The 16,374-nt window shown below is 36.1% G+C and overlaps 2 protein-coding genes across 5 annotated transcripts in view; one reads left to right on the forward strand and one right to left on the reverse strand.

The window, feature by feature from the left end:
- Nucleotides 1–8,981, forward strand: part of LOC108179096 (uncharacterized) — a 14,918-nt gene extending 5,937 nt beyond the window's left edge. For 2 of the 4 annotated variants that reach the window (XR_012384286.1, XM_073910307.1), the window contains 8 exons: nucleotides 2,400–2,437; nucleotides 2,667–2,707; nucleotides 3,099–3,176; nucleotides 3,305–3,423; nucleotides 5,291–5,349; nucleotides 5,511–5,651; nucleotides 5,797–5,822; nucleotides 7,433–8,981. Coding sequence is in view for 2 of the 4 variants with exons in the window: in XM_073910307.1 (XP_073766408.1) it covers nucleotides 2,400–2,437; nucleotides 2,667–2,707; nucleotides 3,099–3,176; nucleotides 3,305–3,423; nucleotides 5,291–5,349; nucleotides 5,511–5,651; nucleotides 5,797–5,822; nucleotides 7,433–7,528 (598 nt within the window). In the remaining 2 variants the exon portion in view is untranslated. Of the gene's footprint in view, nucleotides 1–2,399; nucleotides 2,438–2,617; nucleotides 2,708–3,098; nucleotides 3,177–3,304; nucleotides 3,424–5,290; nucleotides 5,350–5,510; nucleotides 5,652–5,796; nucleotides 5,823–7,432 lie in introns of all 4 variants that reach the window. The other 2 variants (XR_012384287.1, XM_021472047.3) reach the window with 1 other exon arrangement.
- Nucleotides 8,982–11,228: 2,247 nt separating this feature from the next.
- si:dkeyp-82a1.6 lies at nucleotides 11,229–16,233 on the reverse strand. Its single transcript, XM_001339566.10, has 9 exons — nucleotides 16,088–16,233; nucleotides 14,809–14,934; nucleotides 14,532–14,708; nucleotides 14,292–14,450; nucleotides 14,094–14,216; nucleotides 13,952–14,014; nucleotides 13,765–13,848; nucleotides 13,557–13,604; nucleotides 11,229–12,378 (listed from the first exon to the last, which is right to left on the reverse strand). The coding sequence occupies exons 1-9, from the start codon at nucleotides 16,158–16,160 to the stop codon at nucleotides 11,585–11,587; spliced, it is 1,647 nt and encodes a 548-aa protein (XP_001339602.3). The 5' UTR covers nucleotides 16,161–16,233; the 3' UTR covers nucleotides 11,229–11,584.
- Nucleotides 16,234–16,374: the final 141 nt, after the last annotated feature.

Here is a 16,374-nt window from a genome sequence, read left to right on the forward strand (position 1 = left end):
GAAGAGCCTACTCTTCTGAAGAGCCTACTTAGTGGGTCTACTTGCACAGACCCTGTGCAGGTTAGGGAAGATGAGGAGAAGGTCTTGTTAGCTGCGCCTCTGTGGCCAAACTGGACCTGGGATTCCAAACTCACACTCCTCGCGACGGCCCCTCCCTGTCGTATTCCCCTGAGAAAAGACCTCTTGTCAGAGGGGCATACACCAGGGAGGGGCCGTCGCGAGGAGTGTGAATTCAGAAACCCAGGTACTGTTGTGCCAAAGAGGTGAGCCCTTCTTTCTTAGGGATAAGGCACCCATGCCCAGATCTCTGGAACCTACATCTGAACCTGCTCTTCAGATATCTGGACTCCTTTTGATCTGCTGAAATATAGATATGCATGTATATACCAACAGATACAAAAACATTCAAAATAACAGTCAAATATAACTTATTTTGTATAAATACTTGTTTCAGAGGCATAGCCATCCAAACATTAGTGTAAATGAGGTTGCTTTGTGAACTGTTCAGCATTCCTCAGACTTTAGATACAAGCAGAACCATGCTGCTTACAACATCAAATGTAGAGTCACAAGCTACAGAGACCTGTTGCATAAAGCCAGTTTCTAAAACTCACGAGTTTGTTCAGCTAGCATCATACAACAAGACCTGTGTGTCGTGTCATGTCATGATGCATCTGTTCTATTGTGGTGTTCATGCTATCATGTGTCTTATTTTGTAAACTAATATAGCTTTGGGTCCTGTTTGGTAATCTTTGATATCCTCTGTTGCACTAATACATGTGTTGTATTATTTATGCTTGAGATTAGGTTTATGTGTTCCCTTTTCTCAGTTTTACTTCCTGTCTACCAGTTGATCAAAGGCATGTTGAATGTTGCTCACTGAACAAATTCTGAGTTTCAAAATGGATTTCGAGTTCAGATAAACAAAAAAAAAAATAAAGCTCATTCAACTTCAGATCAAGTTTTGCAGAAGTCACAACACTCAAAATGAATGTTTGAGAGAATTAGATTAATTCACGTCAGGCAAGAGAACTGGTGCAATTCACTTCTCTGTTTAGCATTTCATAAGCAAAACTTAGAGAAGGCAGATAAAATAATGTTAAACTCATTCAAAAAAATAAATCAACTGGATCTAATCATTTTAGAGGTCCACAAAAGAAAAGCATAAGCTTTGTACTTTAAGCTTTTTATGGGTTAATTATTAAATCAGTTTTAATGTAAATTCTCATTTTAATTAACAATCCATGTAGCAGCCACATAAGTGGCATGAATTGTAAATTATTATAATTTGGATAACAAAGACGTATCAGCAAAGGATGGGCAATGTTGTTGCTATATCTTTGACAGGAAAAATTTTTAATTGCATCAATGTATGTCACTTTGCTTATGACTTAAGTTTTCAATCTATAAACCTGAATAACACTTGCTCTGGAGCAGGTTAGCCATGTAACCCAAGTTGCCAAGTTGCAGTGATAAACATAAGTAGATAAATTTGCTTTGCATTTTCTCAAACTATTCTCAAACCTGGGTAGAAACGGACACCTGTTTCATTTTCTAGACTGTTGCTTTTGTTTGCTGTTGTCCATCAGTTTCTTGTATATTTAACCATTTGGTACAAACGGTAACCTAATCCTAAACCTTCATCCACTGATAAAGCTAACCATTTAGTCTAAATCTTAACCGTATCTAACCTCTACAGCAGCAAAAGTGATTTGCAATTAAACCACTATAATGATGTAAAAACAAATTGTGTACCTATTGTCTTCATGCGGACAGCAAATAAATCAGATGTAACCCTAGAATCCAGATAGAGTCACAAAACAATTTGCTTGGTATCCAAACAAAATCTAGAGGAAACTCAGTAAAGAACTTGTTAAAAGTGTTAGTTCAACAATAAACCTTGTCGGGAACCTTGCTGTCTATGGAGGATAAGTGAGCTTATTTCAATTAAAATATCTTAAAATATTTTCAATTAAAATATATTTATATATCTTGTAATCTAAAGATAAATAAATGTCCCTCAGGGGGTTTTGGAATGACATGAGGATGAGTAATTAACAACACAATTTTCATGTTAAGTTAAAGGTTTTCTGTGGAACCACAGATTAAAAAAAAAAGTTTGATAGATTTTTTAATAATAAATATTCTTGCACCTGCAAGTTATGGACACACAAACACACACCAAACATATGCGCAGCAGGCACTGAAATCAGCATACAGTAGTCTAATGCAGTGGCGCTATCCACCACATTCTGAATTTATTTTACACACTTTGTTATAAATGAGTGACAGCATTCTGGATTTGGGCTTTCACTTGTACTGTAAAAATTTGGGATGGAAATTTCAGATTCATTGTACAATGACCTTAACACTTGTTATCTGTTTTCTTTTACTTATAGGCACGCCATCACCACTGGCTCAGTGTGTGAAGTATATGGTATGTGGAATATATATATATGCTTGCTAATAAATGAATCAGAATGTTGCATATTCATTTTGATCTGCTAATCTTCATGTTGTAGTTATCATAACACGAATATTTGACAATCTATACATGTTGTTTTACTTTTGTGTGCATATTTGTACATGTCTGTGCCTGTCTGTCTGTTCACACCAGAGAAGTTGTGTGGTACTGTTGTTATTAAGCAGACTTTGTTTTCTTGGAGGCTCTTCTCTGCTCATGATCATCAAACCAGTTTCAAAGATGGTAAGTGTGTCCAACAACACACTATGCGCAATGACTATTTCTAAACTATTGTGTTTTCATTATAAGTAATAATCAGCAACCTTTAGGTGGTCACAAACCTTTATGAGGTTATTTTTTTCTGTTAAACACAAAAGGAGATTTTTTGAAAAATGTTAGAAACTGGTAACTATTGACCTCCATAGCAGGAAAACAAACACTATGGAAGTTAATGGTCACCAGTTTTCAGACGTCTTTTGTGTTCAGCAGAAAAAAATAAACTCAAACTGGTTTGTGACAAGTGAAGAGTGAGTAAATGATGACAGAATGTTCAGTTTAGGGTAAACTATGCCTTCATAATTAATTGAATTCATAATGTAAATAACAAATATATACATTGTGTGTCTCCTCACAGCCCACCAAGATTGCATCTATCATTGAAGTAGCATTAAAATTTGTTGCTACTGTCCTTGTACTAATAAAAGCAGTTCATGTAAGGATTTTTTTCAGTTTACTATCTTTCTTCAAAATGAATATGTGGTTGAGTGGAAAGCAGAAGCAAAGGAGGAAATTGAAATCTAATTTGATCCTCTTTGTTGTGTCTGTAAATGTTTGTGACAGCATGAATGTAAGGATGCTGGTTTGCAGACTGAGTTTGCTGCTTTGATAGTGACTGCAATGGTTACAGGCCTGATGCACACCATCATAGTTTTCTTTTACCGCGGACCAAGTGATGAATTGTGAGTGTTAACTTTACATATCAGCACTAATATAATGTGAACATACCATAATGACAACTGTTTCCAAACAGGTTTTTTTCTGCTTTTTTCACCAGACTGAAGTTTACTCATCATTGATTAAAGCAAATTTGTAATGCATTTTTACTGTTCTGGCTCTGTGACTAATAGGGCCAGAATTACAAAATAGGACAAATCCAAAAGACCAAAATCCTATAAAATTGCAGATGAGATTGTTCTGCAAGTGAACTGAAGACAAGTTTAAATGGAAGAACGACTTTTTCAGTTAATGCCTCAAATCCTGACAGTAGCTTTTTTAACATTAAGTGTGGTTTATTCATAAACTAAATTCGAGATTATCACGTGCTTATGATCAACACGGCTGGCTCCTTATTAGCTCTGTAATCTGCCCTATTAGATGATTACAGAAGCATTATAAATAATCTGAGTTTTTCACTCCAGTTATCTTCGCCTTGAAGCTCCCCCCCTTTCCACCCCTACATCCTCCCCCTTTTTCTGATAGGGCGACACGGTGGCCCAGTGTCTAGCACTGTTGCCTCACCACAAGAATACCGCTGGTCCAACCTATCGGGCCGGTTGGTGTTTCTGTGCGGAGTTTGCATGTTCTCCCCGTGTTCGCGTGGGTTTCCCCCAGGTTCCCTGGTTTCCTCCCACCGTCCAAAAACATAAACCATAGCCAATCCAGTAAAACAAATTATCACCCTATGCAACCTTAGTTTACACTTCTCACTGCGACAAGCAGGGGAGTTCTCGAGACCTACCTGACCTCAAACTCCCCGCTCGCCCTTATAACAGGAGGGAGCCCCAGGCTCGACGATATTACGAGCTGAGGGCTCTCTCCCGGGACAGCATGCCAAATACGTTTTGATTATCAGCTAAGTGTGAACTCTTTTGTCGACAAGTTGTTAGTAAATCTGACCCATAGTCTCATTCATACAGTAATCTCAAGCATTTAGTAAGAACAAGAGAATTTCTAAATATAGGGACTGTAGTATCCGTACATCGATACTCATGAGACATTTGTTTGGTATAGACATTTAAAAATATATATTGATATTAAAATTATATTAATACAAAAGGTGTTTCTAAAGCTTGATGTTCTAAACAATAGGTAAATAATCTCTAAAATACCATTTTCAAGAGTTCACACTTAGCTGATGATTGATTATAAGCAAGTTTGGCATGCTGTCCCGGGAGAGAGCCCTGAGCTCGAAGGTTCTTGAGCCCTGGGCTCCCTCCGGTTTGGAGGAAGAGAGGGGAGCCTTGAGCTCAGGTAGATCGGCCTGTTAAAGGACTAGAACCGGTGACGTTCTTGCTGTGAGGCGACAGTGCTAGTCACTGGGCCACCGTGCTGCCCTATGGAGGAAGAGGTGAAAAGGTAGGGGTGGAAGGGGGGATTCTTCAAATCGAAGATGACTGTAATGGAAAAACCCTGGCTCTTTATAGTGGGTTAGGAATGGCCTGATTGGTGGATCATGCATATGATGTATGAACCAGCCGTGTTCAATCATAATCACGTGCTCCTCTCGAAATTAGTTTATGAATAAACTTAACTTAGAATAGTCCTTTAAATAAAATTATTGTTTTTTTTTCTAAAAATGAACATTATTATGTAAAAACACACAAGAATGGCATTACATATGCATTTAAGAAATTGTTAAGAAATGAATGTCCTTTAAAGTAAAGGTTCAGACTCTGTTAAGATCTGTTTTGAATAGACAAAAACACATCTTGACACATAATGACATACCATAGTTTCTCTACAGTCTGTGGTTTGAAAGAATTTAAACTCTTGCATATAAAAACTGCGGTATTTTGAATTTAATGTTAAAAAATCTTTATCTTACAGAAGAACGTGTTGGATTGGTTCTCTCATAACAGTTGACCTACTAAATACAATCATTACATGTAAGTTTTTTCCACATAATCACCCTTTCATTTGTTTGTTATTTCATGACAAATGTTAATCAAGTGACCTAATTTTCTAAAATTAACATAGGTGTAAAACCTCTTCAAAGCTCAGGTTAAACTAATTATGTTTTTTATAATCTTCTTTTTTCTAACTGTAGCCGTCTCAATATTTTATGGGTTATGGTGGTTTCAAGAGCACTGGATGCCAATATTAATGGGAGTTTATGTTTTTTTGGAGTTCATCCTTTACCTGGGAGCAGTTTGCTTTCAGCAGATGGAAAAACGCAAGGCAGAAAGAAGTAAGTATACTTATATACTTCAACTTGCTTGAGGCATGTATGAAATTCAGACGCAAACAAAGACTTTTTAGATTGTCATTCTGTTGTCTGTCTGTTTTGAAAAAAATATTAGATTGACTCATTATATTGTATTTGTGTTTTACAGAAAATATTACTGCTCTGAAACACAGGGTATGTGAACTTTACATCTGTCTCACTTATTTTTATACATATAGTCATTCCAGTTTCAGTCAATCTGCTTAAAGGGATAGTCCCCCCCCAAAAATGGTGTTCATTTACTCTCCCTCAAGCTGTGCTATTTTTTCCTTCAGTAGAACATCAGTTCATATTTTTAGCAGAAACCTTTTATAAAAGATAAGGCCTCAATTCCACTGAGTGGCACGGTTTATTACAGATATACGGTTTGGTACTGGTCACCCTAATCTGGCATGCATTACTTTCCACGACCAACAGTACTATTATTTCGTAGGCGTGATCGCAGTGTACAACAGAATGTAGAGATTGACGTCATTCTTTCTTACAAATCTATGGCGCACTTATTCATTCATTCCTTCGTCTTAGTCCCTTTTTATCAGGGGTGGCCACAGCGGAATGAACCGCCAACTATTCTGGTTTAGTTTTACGCAGCAGATGTCCTTCCAGCCCAGTACTGAGAAACATCCATACACTCTCACATTCTCACACACTCATACAGTACAGCCAATATTGTTTACCCAATTCACCTGTAGCGCATGTCTTTAGACTGTGGGGGAAATCTGAACACCCTGGAGGAACCCCACGCGAACATGGGGAGAACATGCAAACTCCACACAGAAATGCCAACTGGCCCAGCCGGAACTCAAACCGGTAACCTTCTTGCTGTGAGGCAACAGTGCCAACCACTTAACTCATGCAAATAGAAAGAGGATGTGGCACACCTCATGGTTTCCACATGTTTAGCATGACATGTAAAAGTCGCCACAAACAGCAACAGCAGATTCTGTTCTTGCTTCTAGGCATGTGGCTTTTTATCACAAGATGCCAAGCTTGCTTCAAGCTTTGTTTCATGATTGTTCTACTTTAGTGTCATGTCTTGGTTGTGTATTACAGTGTTGTTGTTCCTCTGACTTTTTACACGCATAAGAGACGATTTTCTGTAAACCAACAGCGCTCAGCAGCGAGTCTTTTGGTGCTGACTGTTGTGCTGGGTACACTTACGAGTACTATTTTAGTGCTTCTGACAATCCAAATGGACACAATGGAAATTGGACACAAAGTGTACTGTGCTGTACTGAACCTTACCGCTCAGTAAAAATGAGTCATAAGTAGGCCCACACAAAATCTGCGCGCGCAGAATTCCGCAGATTTTCCGCAGTTTTTTAGCCCATTATAAATTCTGCTTATTTAGTTGAGTAAATGTGTAAATTGGAATTTATTCCGTTTTTATTCAGTAATTTATTACTTTTTATTTAATATATTAAAGTGTAAGTTATGATACTCCGCTGGATACTCCCAAAATAATTCCGCAGAAATCCGCTGATTTTTACCAAAATTCTCTGCAAAAATAGCAAAAAACGTCCGCAGATTCCGTCTGGCCCATAAGTGAATTGACAATAAATTGAGGCAATAAAATGTATAAAAACAAATAAGGCAAAACAGAATTAATACAATGACTGCTGGCGATATGTTTGAAAGCATTTATTGTTCTGTGTTAAAAACTAAAGTATTCATTCACACTTCAGAATGTTGAGATAAATGCTTTAAATGCTACACCTTATATCATTCTTCTTTTTTATCCGCAGAAACTCTCATGGAGGTTCATGTTTGTCATTTGCTTAGTGTTTTATATCATGATTACAGTTGCACTTATTGCCGGAGTGTCTTCACATGTAATGTAGAACTGTCAAAAGAACTTCTGCAAGATTCTTTGCTTGGCAGATGTTTGCAGAACAGTTTCAAGATTTTAGTGTGTTTCTACCAGGGTTCCCACGGGTGATGGGATTTGTGGAATGTCATGGAATATGAGGCATATTCCAGACATTAGCAGTCAGGGAATTTTATATATATTTTTGTCATGGAATATCAGGGATATTTGCTTGCATTTGAAATCTTACCTTTTATCAAACTGTTCTATCACATTGTTTTACTTGTTTTGACTACTGTTATGGTTAGGCTATTTTTTTTATATCTTTTCCAAATTGTCGACTGGCATTCCAATGCCGTCATAAGAGTGTACCTGTTAAAACACTGTCTGTGGCTCTTTATGTCTGCTCAGTGCTCAACCAGTCCCGACTAGATTTTGCATGATTAGATTAGATTTAGATTAGCGCTTCCTAAAATTATTTTGTATTATTGTATTATTTCTTGTGTTGTTTAACTGTTAAAACTATACAAATTTCGTATTAAATACTTAGTTTTTCACTACTTTGTTTACCTCAAGAACCACTGTTCTCTTTATTTATAAAAAGCATACACTAAGAGATGCAAAAAGAGAAAATGTTTACCTCTTAACTTATAGAATGAAAATAAACAGTGCTTTAAAGTATCTTCAACAAGAGCATATTAACGTTTAAAATTTTAGCAAATGATTCAATGAACATAGACTTGGTCAAATATGCTTGAGCTAAATGTGGATTGCAATAATGTCACACAATAATGTCAGGAAAAAGTGCAGCGCTGCACAATGCATTTGACAATGTAAGTATGATGTTATATAGGATAAAACAATCTAGATGGTGCGAAAGGATTTTAAACAGCGTCCTGGCTGCTTAAAAATGGTAATCAAGTTGCAATCTCCTCTACATTTTGCACTATTTGCTTGATTTTGTTATATTCAGGGATCGTGGAATCACACAATTATGGAGGTACTGCCCAACACATCAGCCACCGATTTTTATTATAGGTCATGGAAATAAAGCTTTTTAGGGAATTTGACATGCGGCTTAGAGTTGGAACCCTGTACTACATTAGTGTGTATTTAACTTTATAAGGACCTGCCTAGCCTTTGCACATGATCCAGTTTAATGCCCAATATTGTTTTGTTTACAATTATCTGTTAAATCATGCATAGATGTTTATGTTATTATCATTTTTGCGACCTGACTAAAGGAGTACTTTGATAAACCTTTTTAAAGATTTTTAAAATACATCCTGAAATAAAAAAACTACCTAATAAAAAGTGATGATGTTTTTGAATGTTGCTGTCGTAAAAAAGGTCATGTAATGTTATGGGTTCTATTGGGTTTAAAGTGTCAACACGTCTGCAGCTCTCAAATGAAGTGCAGACATTTAAATACAAAACAATGTGTGTTAAATAAAGACCTGCCAATAAAAATTACATTTGGTTTCTGAGATTGTCTTGCAGTGCTTTTACACTAAAATATAAAACTAAAACAATGATGAACTAATACAACACAAAATAAACAAAGGATATTTTGCATGACACTTCCTCGTGTGTCAATCAGTCCATCAACAGAACACTGATATTTCATGCTGGAATAAACAATTCTAACTTCCTGGTGTGACTATCAACTGTTCACTTCTCCGCCCACTTTTCCCAGCCCTTTGCTGTGCAATTCATGCTTAGCAAAATAAAGCGCAAAGCTAAGTTGATTTGGTTATTCACACATTTAAAACTAATTTAAACTTTTCAAACAAAATAACTATAATTTCCACTCAAATGACCATATTCATACTACACAGATCTACAGCAAGCACACACATCTGCTTTTATCCCTAAACTAGCTTTTTAAAATGAGTGTGCCAGAAGCAATTTTCTCATTAATTACAAAAAGAAAGACTTCATTCAAGAGTTATGAGCCAACCCAACCAGATTTGCGGTGAGTCACAGGATTGAAAGCTGATTTGAATATACAAGTATATGAAAATCTGACAAAACACAATCATACAAGACTGTACTTTACAGCTTTAATAAGACAGTTTCATGAAAACTGATTGCAACACAATTGAGTTAAAAAGAACAAATATTAAGAGAAATTGTTCATGTGTTTTTTTATAATTTCACAACTGGTAACACTTTATTTTGTTGGTCCATTTGAGTATTACTAGACTGTCTGCTTAATATCTGTTGATACTGCTCCTGCAACAGACATTTAACTGACTATAAGTAACTTTGCTAGTACATGTCAGCCTTAACAGTAACCCTATCCCTAAGTCAGTCTACTTATAATCTAATGAGAATTAGTTGGCATGTCGATGCAATGTAACCTAAATTCAACAAACAGACCATCAAAATAAAGTGTGTCATCACATATTTAACAATATTAAATCTAATTAATTCTTAATTTCTTATTTTTTTGTTGTTTGTTTTTGTAATTGCATTATGGGATGTATGATGAGAACAAATTTGTTACACCTTATGGAAGCCTCTCAAACTCAAATTAAATCATGTTATACTTTTTTGGTATTTTAAATATTTATTAGTATTTTATAGCAAATTTGGGGACCCAAAACAATGAAGAAAGGCCTCATTTATAGGTCCTTTAGGTCTAAAGCTATCAGAAACAGATTGTTTTTTTCCCTTTTTAATATTGTATTTATTTAGAAAATTTGACAAAGTACATTTTCCATTTGCACAAAGTACACACAACAAACAACAATCAAGCACTTTACACTATCTGCCTCTGAATCTTATTCCTGCACCACACTTATTACTTACCCGCAGGATTTCATAACATTTCCATGGAACAGAAACTGAAAGGCCTGTATTTACAGGGCCCTACCCATTTTTTTTTCCAGTATATGGGCCTTACCCAATCTCTGTGCGAGTTGACTTATGTTTGATTTGTTTTTAACTATTAAATGTATGTTAAAACCTTTTGTAAAAGTTTTGTTTTGACGTGCAGCACATGAAGTCGTTCAGGTCCTCAATAAGCGCTGTAAGCTGTAGAGCCAAAGTCTCAGTAATATAGCTTACTGTTCACTAAAACTGAAATTCCAAGGCGTAACACAATAAACTCCCCACAATTTTTCCCCGTGGAAACATTATTAGGATTCCCACGATTAAACATAAATGCTTAAAGGCATATAAAACTATCGTTTACATAATTTTTAACATATAGATATGCTACATAATGTTAAACCTTTTTCTTAAAAAAAAAAAAATTCAACAAATGCTGATTAAACAAACCACGCCTCAATACATTGATCAGTCAAATGCATTAGTCAATAAACTACAAACTTTTTGAGGGGATAAATTATAACTTGTACCTGTTTATTGTTTACGCTTTTCCCAAAACTGGACCAGCGGTTGATGGTGTACTCGCGTGCGCCATCTTGCGGCAAGAGGCGGGAATTCATTCGCCCATGAACCGCACGGTGCATTCTGAATATTGGTTATTTCTCTTCTTAACAAATAGCCTACAATTAAAATTTATATCTACCATGTTAGACATTTTTAACGAAAATGTAAGAATAATTTATTTTGGGACCCGGTTTACTCTCTGGAGTAAAGCATTTTATTTAAAATGTGATTTAGCTTTTTTTTTGCTGTAGGAATAACATTCTCTGTAGGTTTTACAGGTTCGTTTTGCAATAACAAATGTAAGTAACACACTAAAAGCATGACAAAAAAACTCATAACAACAAATGGATTTTTAATTATAATTTGAGTCACACAAATAAAAAAAAAACTGAAGCCAAACTAAAAAAATAAATCAGTGCAAACTTCAGTCTTTATGACTCTTGACCTTTAAGAAATTGTACAACTAATTCAAAATCTGGTTTATATTGTATGCCAAATGCTGTTGCATTATTATTATATGATTACATATATCACTCACACACACATATAAAGAAAAACTATTTATATAAAACATTTATAAACAAATACATTTTTTAAAAAACCTCTTTGGAATAAAGTTCCTTCTGTACATTTATGTGGTCCGCACATCCATTAACTACAGTATTAGAACCACACCATTTTCAAAAAAAGGCTAGACCTCACAGCCCTCCTGTTCAATGTTCCCCTCTGCAGCCACCGGCAGGACGAGGTGAGAAATCCTGCTCCACAGTCCACTCAGTTTATCCAAATCCATTTGATTAAACTTAGTAGATTTTTCTGAGGTAATAAACTTCTGTTTCACATGGTCGAGCACCATTTCCTCCACTTGGCTCAAACTGACCGACGGGTCTATTTCATCCACCGAAAGCTTCACAGTGAACACCAGGAAAACGTTTTTGTAAGCTGCAGTCTCATGGTCACAATACCGATAGAATATGAGAGTAGATCCAGGCGGGAGCTCCTCAAAATTGTGCACAACAGCAGCGGGTTTATCTCCTTCAAAGGCTTTTTTCAGTGCTTCATCAATCTCCAGCTTGACCTGATCACTGTCCAGAGCGCTTTTGGAGTTCCCGTTGATTTCTAAGATCGAAGCGTTATGGAAAGCAGAGAACATTGTGGCCAAGCGTCGAGCAAGACAACCTAATGTCCTTTCAGCGCGAAGGCCAGCAGTCAGAATCACACTGACCGGTTCAGTGGGTTTGACCGTCTGCAGGTGACTCTTCAGATGTTTCCCACTCCTCTTCCAGAACTCAGAACGCTGACTGGGAAAAACAGTCTGTAGACCTGCTAAGTCCACTGCAAAATTCTTCAGTGTTTCAGAATGAACCACATCAGTTTGAGGCAAATGGGCACTAATAAACTTATGATAGATCAAATAGCCGGAAACCAGCAGTCCAGTCAATATCAAAACAAGTATGAGAACTCTGCAAATAGACCACATCCATCCTAGAAAAACAAGACATTCTGAATTAACGACACGCAGTGCATGCCAAATAAATCTGTTTGTTAAAAGGGTCATGAAATGCAGTTTGTACAATTTTAATTTAGTTTTGTAAAAATCATTCAGGTGAGACATGATGGCTCAGTGGTTAGCACTGTCACCTCACAGCAAGAAGGTCACTGGTTCGAGTCTCGGATGAATCAGTCGGCATTTCTGTGTGGAGTTTGCATGTTTTCCCTGTGTTCGTGTGGGTTTCCTCTGGGTTACCCCCACAAAGACATGCAGTATAGGTGAATTGAATAAACAAAATTGGACATAGTGTGTGTAAATGAGTGTGTACGGATGTTTGTTTTTTCATCTACATTTAGATGTCTAATAAACACAAACTTGTTTACTGGGCTACTGTGCTTGGCTAACACCGTTCAGAACATGCATGTTGTGGTTTGACAATCAAGATATGAAACATTAAGCCAGAGGAAAAAAAAAAACAAAAAAGCTCAAGCACAAAATAAAGCATCTGTGTCTGCTAGGATCATTTTCATTCTGTAGTTTTAAAAGTACTAAATTACATTGCGCATTAAAAAACATGTTGCAGATGCTCATGTAGATATTCAATAAAAAGAATTAATTTATTTTAAACAATTTATGTGTTGCATTATGAACTCCAACATAATTTCTGCTCTGCATAAACATGATTTTACTTTAAAAAAAAACTCAAACAATTATATGATATGTCTTAAAAGTGCTAACTGATGGTTTTATGTTTAATACAAGCATGTTGTAGGATTAAAAATAAATGTAGTTATCTCAAAGAAGTTTGGCAATGATTTATATTTCAATAAAATAAATAAAACATCAGCATGTTGAGAATAATTCAGCAAAAATTTGGTGGTGAAATGATAGATAGATAGATAGATAGATAGATAGATAGATAGATAGATAGATAGATAGATAGATAGATAGATAGATAGATAGATAGATAGATAGATAGATAGATAGATAGATAGATAGATAGATAGATAGATAGATAGATAGATAAGTATAAAAAACACTGTCACTGTCAGTTTTGAGATTAAAGTTTAAACAATGTTTTTTCTTGCATTTTAAATATCAAGAAGGTTTAGATTTTCCATTTCATGACCTCTGTAAATTATAAAGAATGTATAGAAGACTCAAAGAGTACCTCGAGTGGGAGAGACTGGACTTGGTTTTGAGAAGACTGGCTTCTTTTCTGAAACACAAAGTAAAATATTGTGAGCAACAAATTCTAAAATAATGCACATTTTTCTTAATTTATTCTAAACGTACCAAGTTAGAATTTTTAAGCAACATTTTTTAAATGAAATTATATAAATCATGAGAAAAGTGAGAGACAAATCTAAATATTTCACCTGTGGTTTTGTGATGTGCTGTTTGATTTGTGGTGGGAGGAATAAGCAATTGAGATCTGTTCCAATTCCCAAAATGATGAGCATCTTTAATAAATGGATTAAAAAAGGACTTTAGAAACTCCCATAGCTCAAACAGTAAAGAAAAACTAATTCTACTGATTTTTATTCAACAGGAAGAATCTTTTACCATTGATCACTACAGGATTCTGATTAGTCACTCTACTCCTGGTTACCCTGGTAACTGAAGGAGCTGCAATGAAAAGTCAACATGAATTTGTGTTTTGCATGATTAAAAAAATTAAAGGTATTTTTCAGTAATGATAACAAACCTTGAGAAGTTGTTTCTGATCTTATATTCACTGTTTTGGGTCTCCTGTGTGTCTCTTGGTCTGTTTTTTCACGAATGGACCTTTGTCTAACTGCTGGAAACCTTTCTTCTCTCCCAGACAGGGCTGAGGAAGTCACAAAAGAACTTTAATAATGCCTGTTTAACATTATTTGAGACAGAATTCAGCTTCTTAACAAACCTTGAGATGTTGTAATGGATCTGTTTGGAATGTTGTGTTTGTGTATATCATGGTCCAGACAATTTTCATGAATGGACCTTCGCCTCTCTAGTACAACCCCACTTTCCCGATTTTCTCTCCTTACTTGTGCAGGACGTGCTGCTTCTTTCCTAGATGTGGCTGAGAAACCAACAGAACAGCTCAGCTAAATTACCTATTAATTTTTATTTAATACTATGACATTAATCGTATGCTTCTTACCATGAATGTGCGTCTTGGTCTCGTTGTCCTGCTCAGCATCTTCATCCTCATCCATTTCTTCATCTTGATTGTCACTCTCATCCATCTCTACATCAGTGTGGTTAAGTCCATCACCTTTCTCATTTTCATCTCCTGCACTTTCATCCTCTTCAATCTTTTGTTTCTTATTTCGGGATTCTATGTTGGTTTAAAAAAAAAAAAAAAAAAAAAGTATGAGTACAAACTCATCTTAAAATCACTGTGTAATACAAAATTTCTTTAAATTGAATTCATATACCTCCATCATTCTCATTCTCGAGGTTGTGGGACTCTTTGGATCCATTGACCGCCGTGGATTCCCCATCATCTTTCAAAGCGTTCCGGCTTCTTTTTAGCCGGGGCCGAATGTCAGCAACATATGAACCTATGAGAGAAGATGAACTGAATAATTAATGCCAAAAAAAGCCAACAGGAACAAATATTTGTGCTTTAGCATCAGCAGAAACAGGCACAATATATTAAAACAAACTACATTAAAGGGCGGCGTGGTGGCGCAGTGGGTAGCACTATCGCCTAGCAAGAAAGTCCCTGGTTCAAGCACCGGCTGGGTCAGTTGGCATTTCTGTGTGGAGTCTGCATGTTCTCCCCATATTCACGTGGGTTTCCTCTGGGTGTTCCCGTTTTCCCCACAAGTCAAAGACATGCACTCTAGGTGAATTGGGTAAGCTGTCTATAGTGTGTGTGTGTGTGTGTGTGTGTGTCTGTGTGTGTATGGGTGTTTCCCCGTAATGGGTTGCAACTGGAAGGGCATCCGCTGTGTGAAACATATGCTGGATAAGTTGGCGGTTCATTCCACTGTGGCAACCCCAGATTAATAAAGGGACCAAGTCGAAAAGAAAGTGAACAAATGAACCTACATTAAGTACACAGAAACATTAATAACTCACTGTCCATTTTAAACTTTAATAATGCTTTTTAATGTTTTGTTTTGTAAATGTCACAAAATGTATAGCTTAAACAACGATTGACAACAAATAAAAAAAAGAAAATGAAAGTGTTAAATCAACGTTGGCTGTTAAGCTCATGCTCAGACTATCCTATCGATATTCTAGATAGTGAATACACCCCAAAAGAGTAACGTTATATCCATCTTGTTATTGTTTTTCTATAAAAACATATAATTTAACGTTACTAAGCGAATAACGATAGTTGCTAACGACCGTTAAAAGTAGCATGCGAGATTATGAGAATCAAAATAATTATAATAAAGATCAAGTACAGAAAATAGTCATGTACAAAGACATATTTCGTGACTTTTGTTTCATTCTTGACGGGTAAGTTAAGCCCAGAATGTAAACACACAAACATTAACTAAAGTCATTTGGGTTGAGCTTTAACTTAGCATCGGCAGTTACCTTACACATTATTGTTATTTTTAATCGGAAAGGAAATATAAAAGTTTCTCGTTTTCTATTACTGACTCGCTAACGTTATATCCGCTTTAGATGATAACCTACGTACTGCATGTCAATCGCTTTCGGTTTTTAATGCACATTAAGCGGGGTAGAAATTCAAACCTGTCTTCGATGTCTGTCTTGTGCTCATTCTAGTTGTTTTAGCTCCATCTTTTTTGGAATCACCGGAGTCCATTCCTGTAATATCGCACTACTTCTCAACAAACTTCTTAGTTTTGCTGTGCAGTTGAACCCGGAAAACGGAACATTAACGATGGTCTTCGTCGGAGCGACTTCGTTGGAGCACAACTCTCCCGGAAATAGTTCACAATAGCTGTCGGTTTCACTTCTGTAAATACGTTACTACCTTATCAAGCGTTTACTCGTCTGGTGTGTCTCCTGATTTACCA

Source organism: Danio rerio, chromosome 8 (assembly GCF_049306965.1).
Source record: "Danio rerio strain Tuebingen ecotype United States chromosome 8, GRCz12tu, whole genome shotgun sequence".
Classification (NCBI taxonomy): Eukaryota; Metazoa; Chordata; class Actinopteri; order Cypriniformes; family Danionidae; genus Danio; species Danio rerio.

Excerpts from the sequence above, each read along its gene's own strand:
- si:dkeyp-82a1.6 (XM_001339566.10), bottom strand. The coding sequence starts at position 16,160 with ATGGACTCCGGTGATTCCAAAAAAGATGGAGCTAAAACAACTAGAATG. Across the intron at positions 14,709-14,808 it reads CGAGAATGAGAATGATGGAG|AATCCCGAAATAAGAAACAA; the intron begins GTATATGAATTC and ends AAACCAACATAG. Across the intron at positions 14,015-14,093 it reads ATCAGAAACAACTTCTCAAG|CTCCTTCAGTTACCAGGGTA; the intron begins GTTTGTTATCAT and ends TTTTCATTGCAG.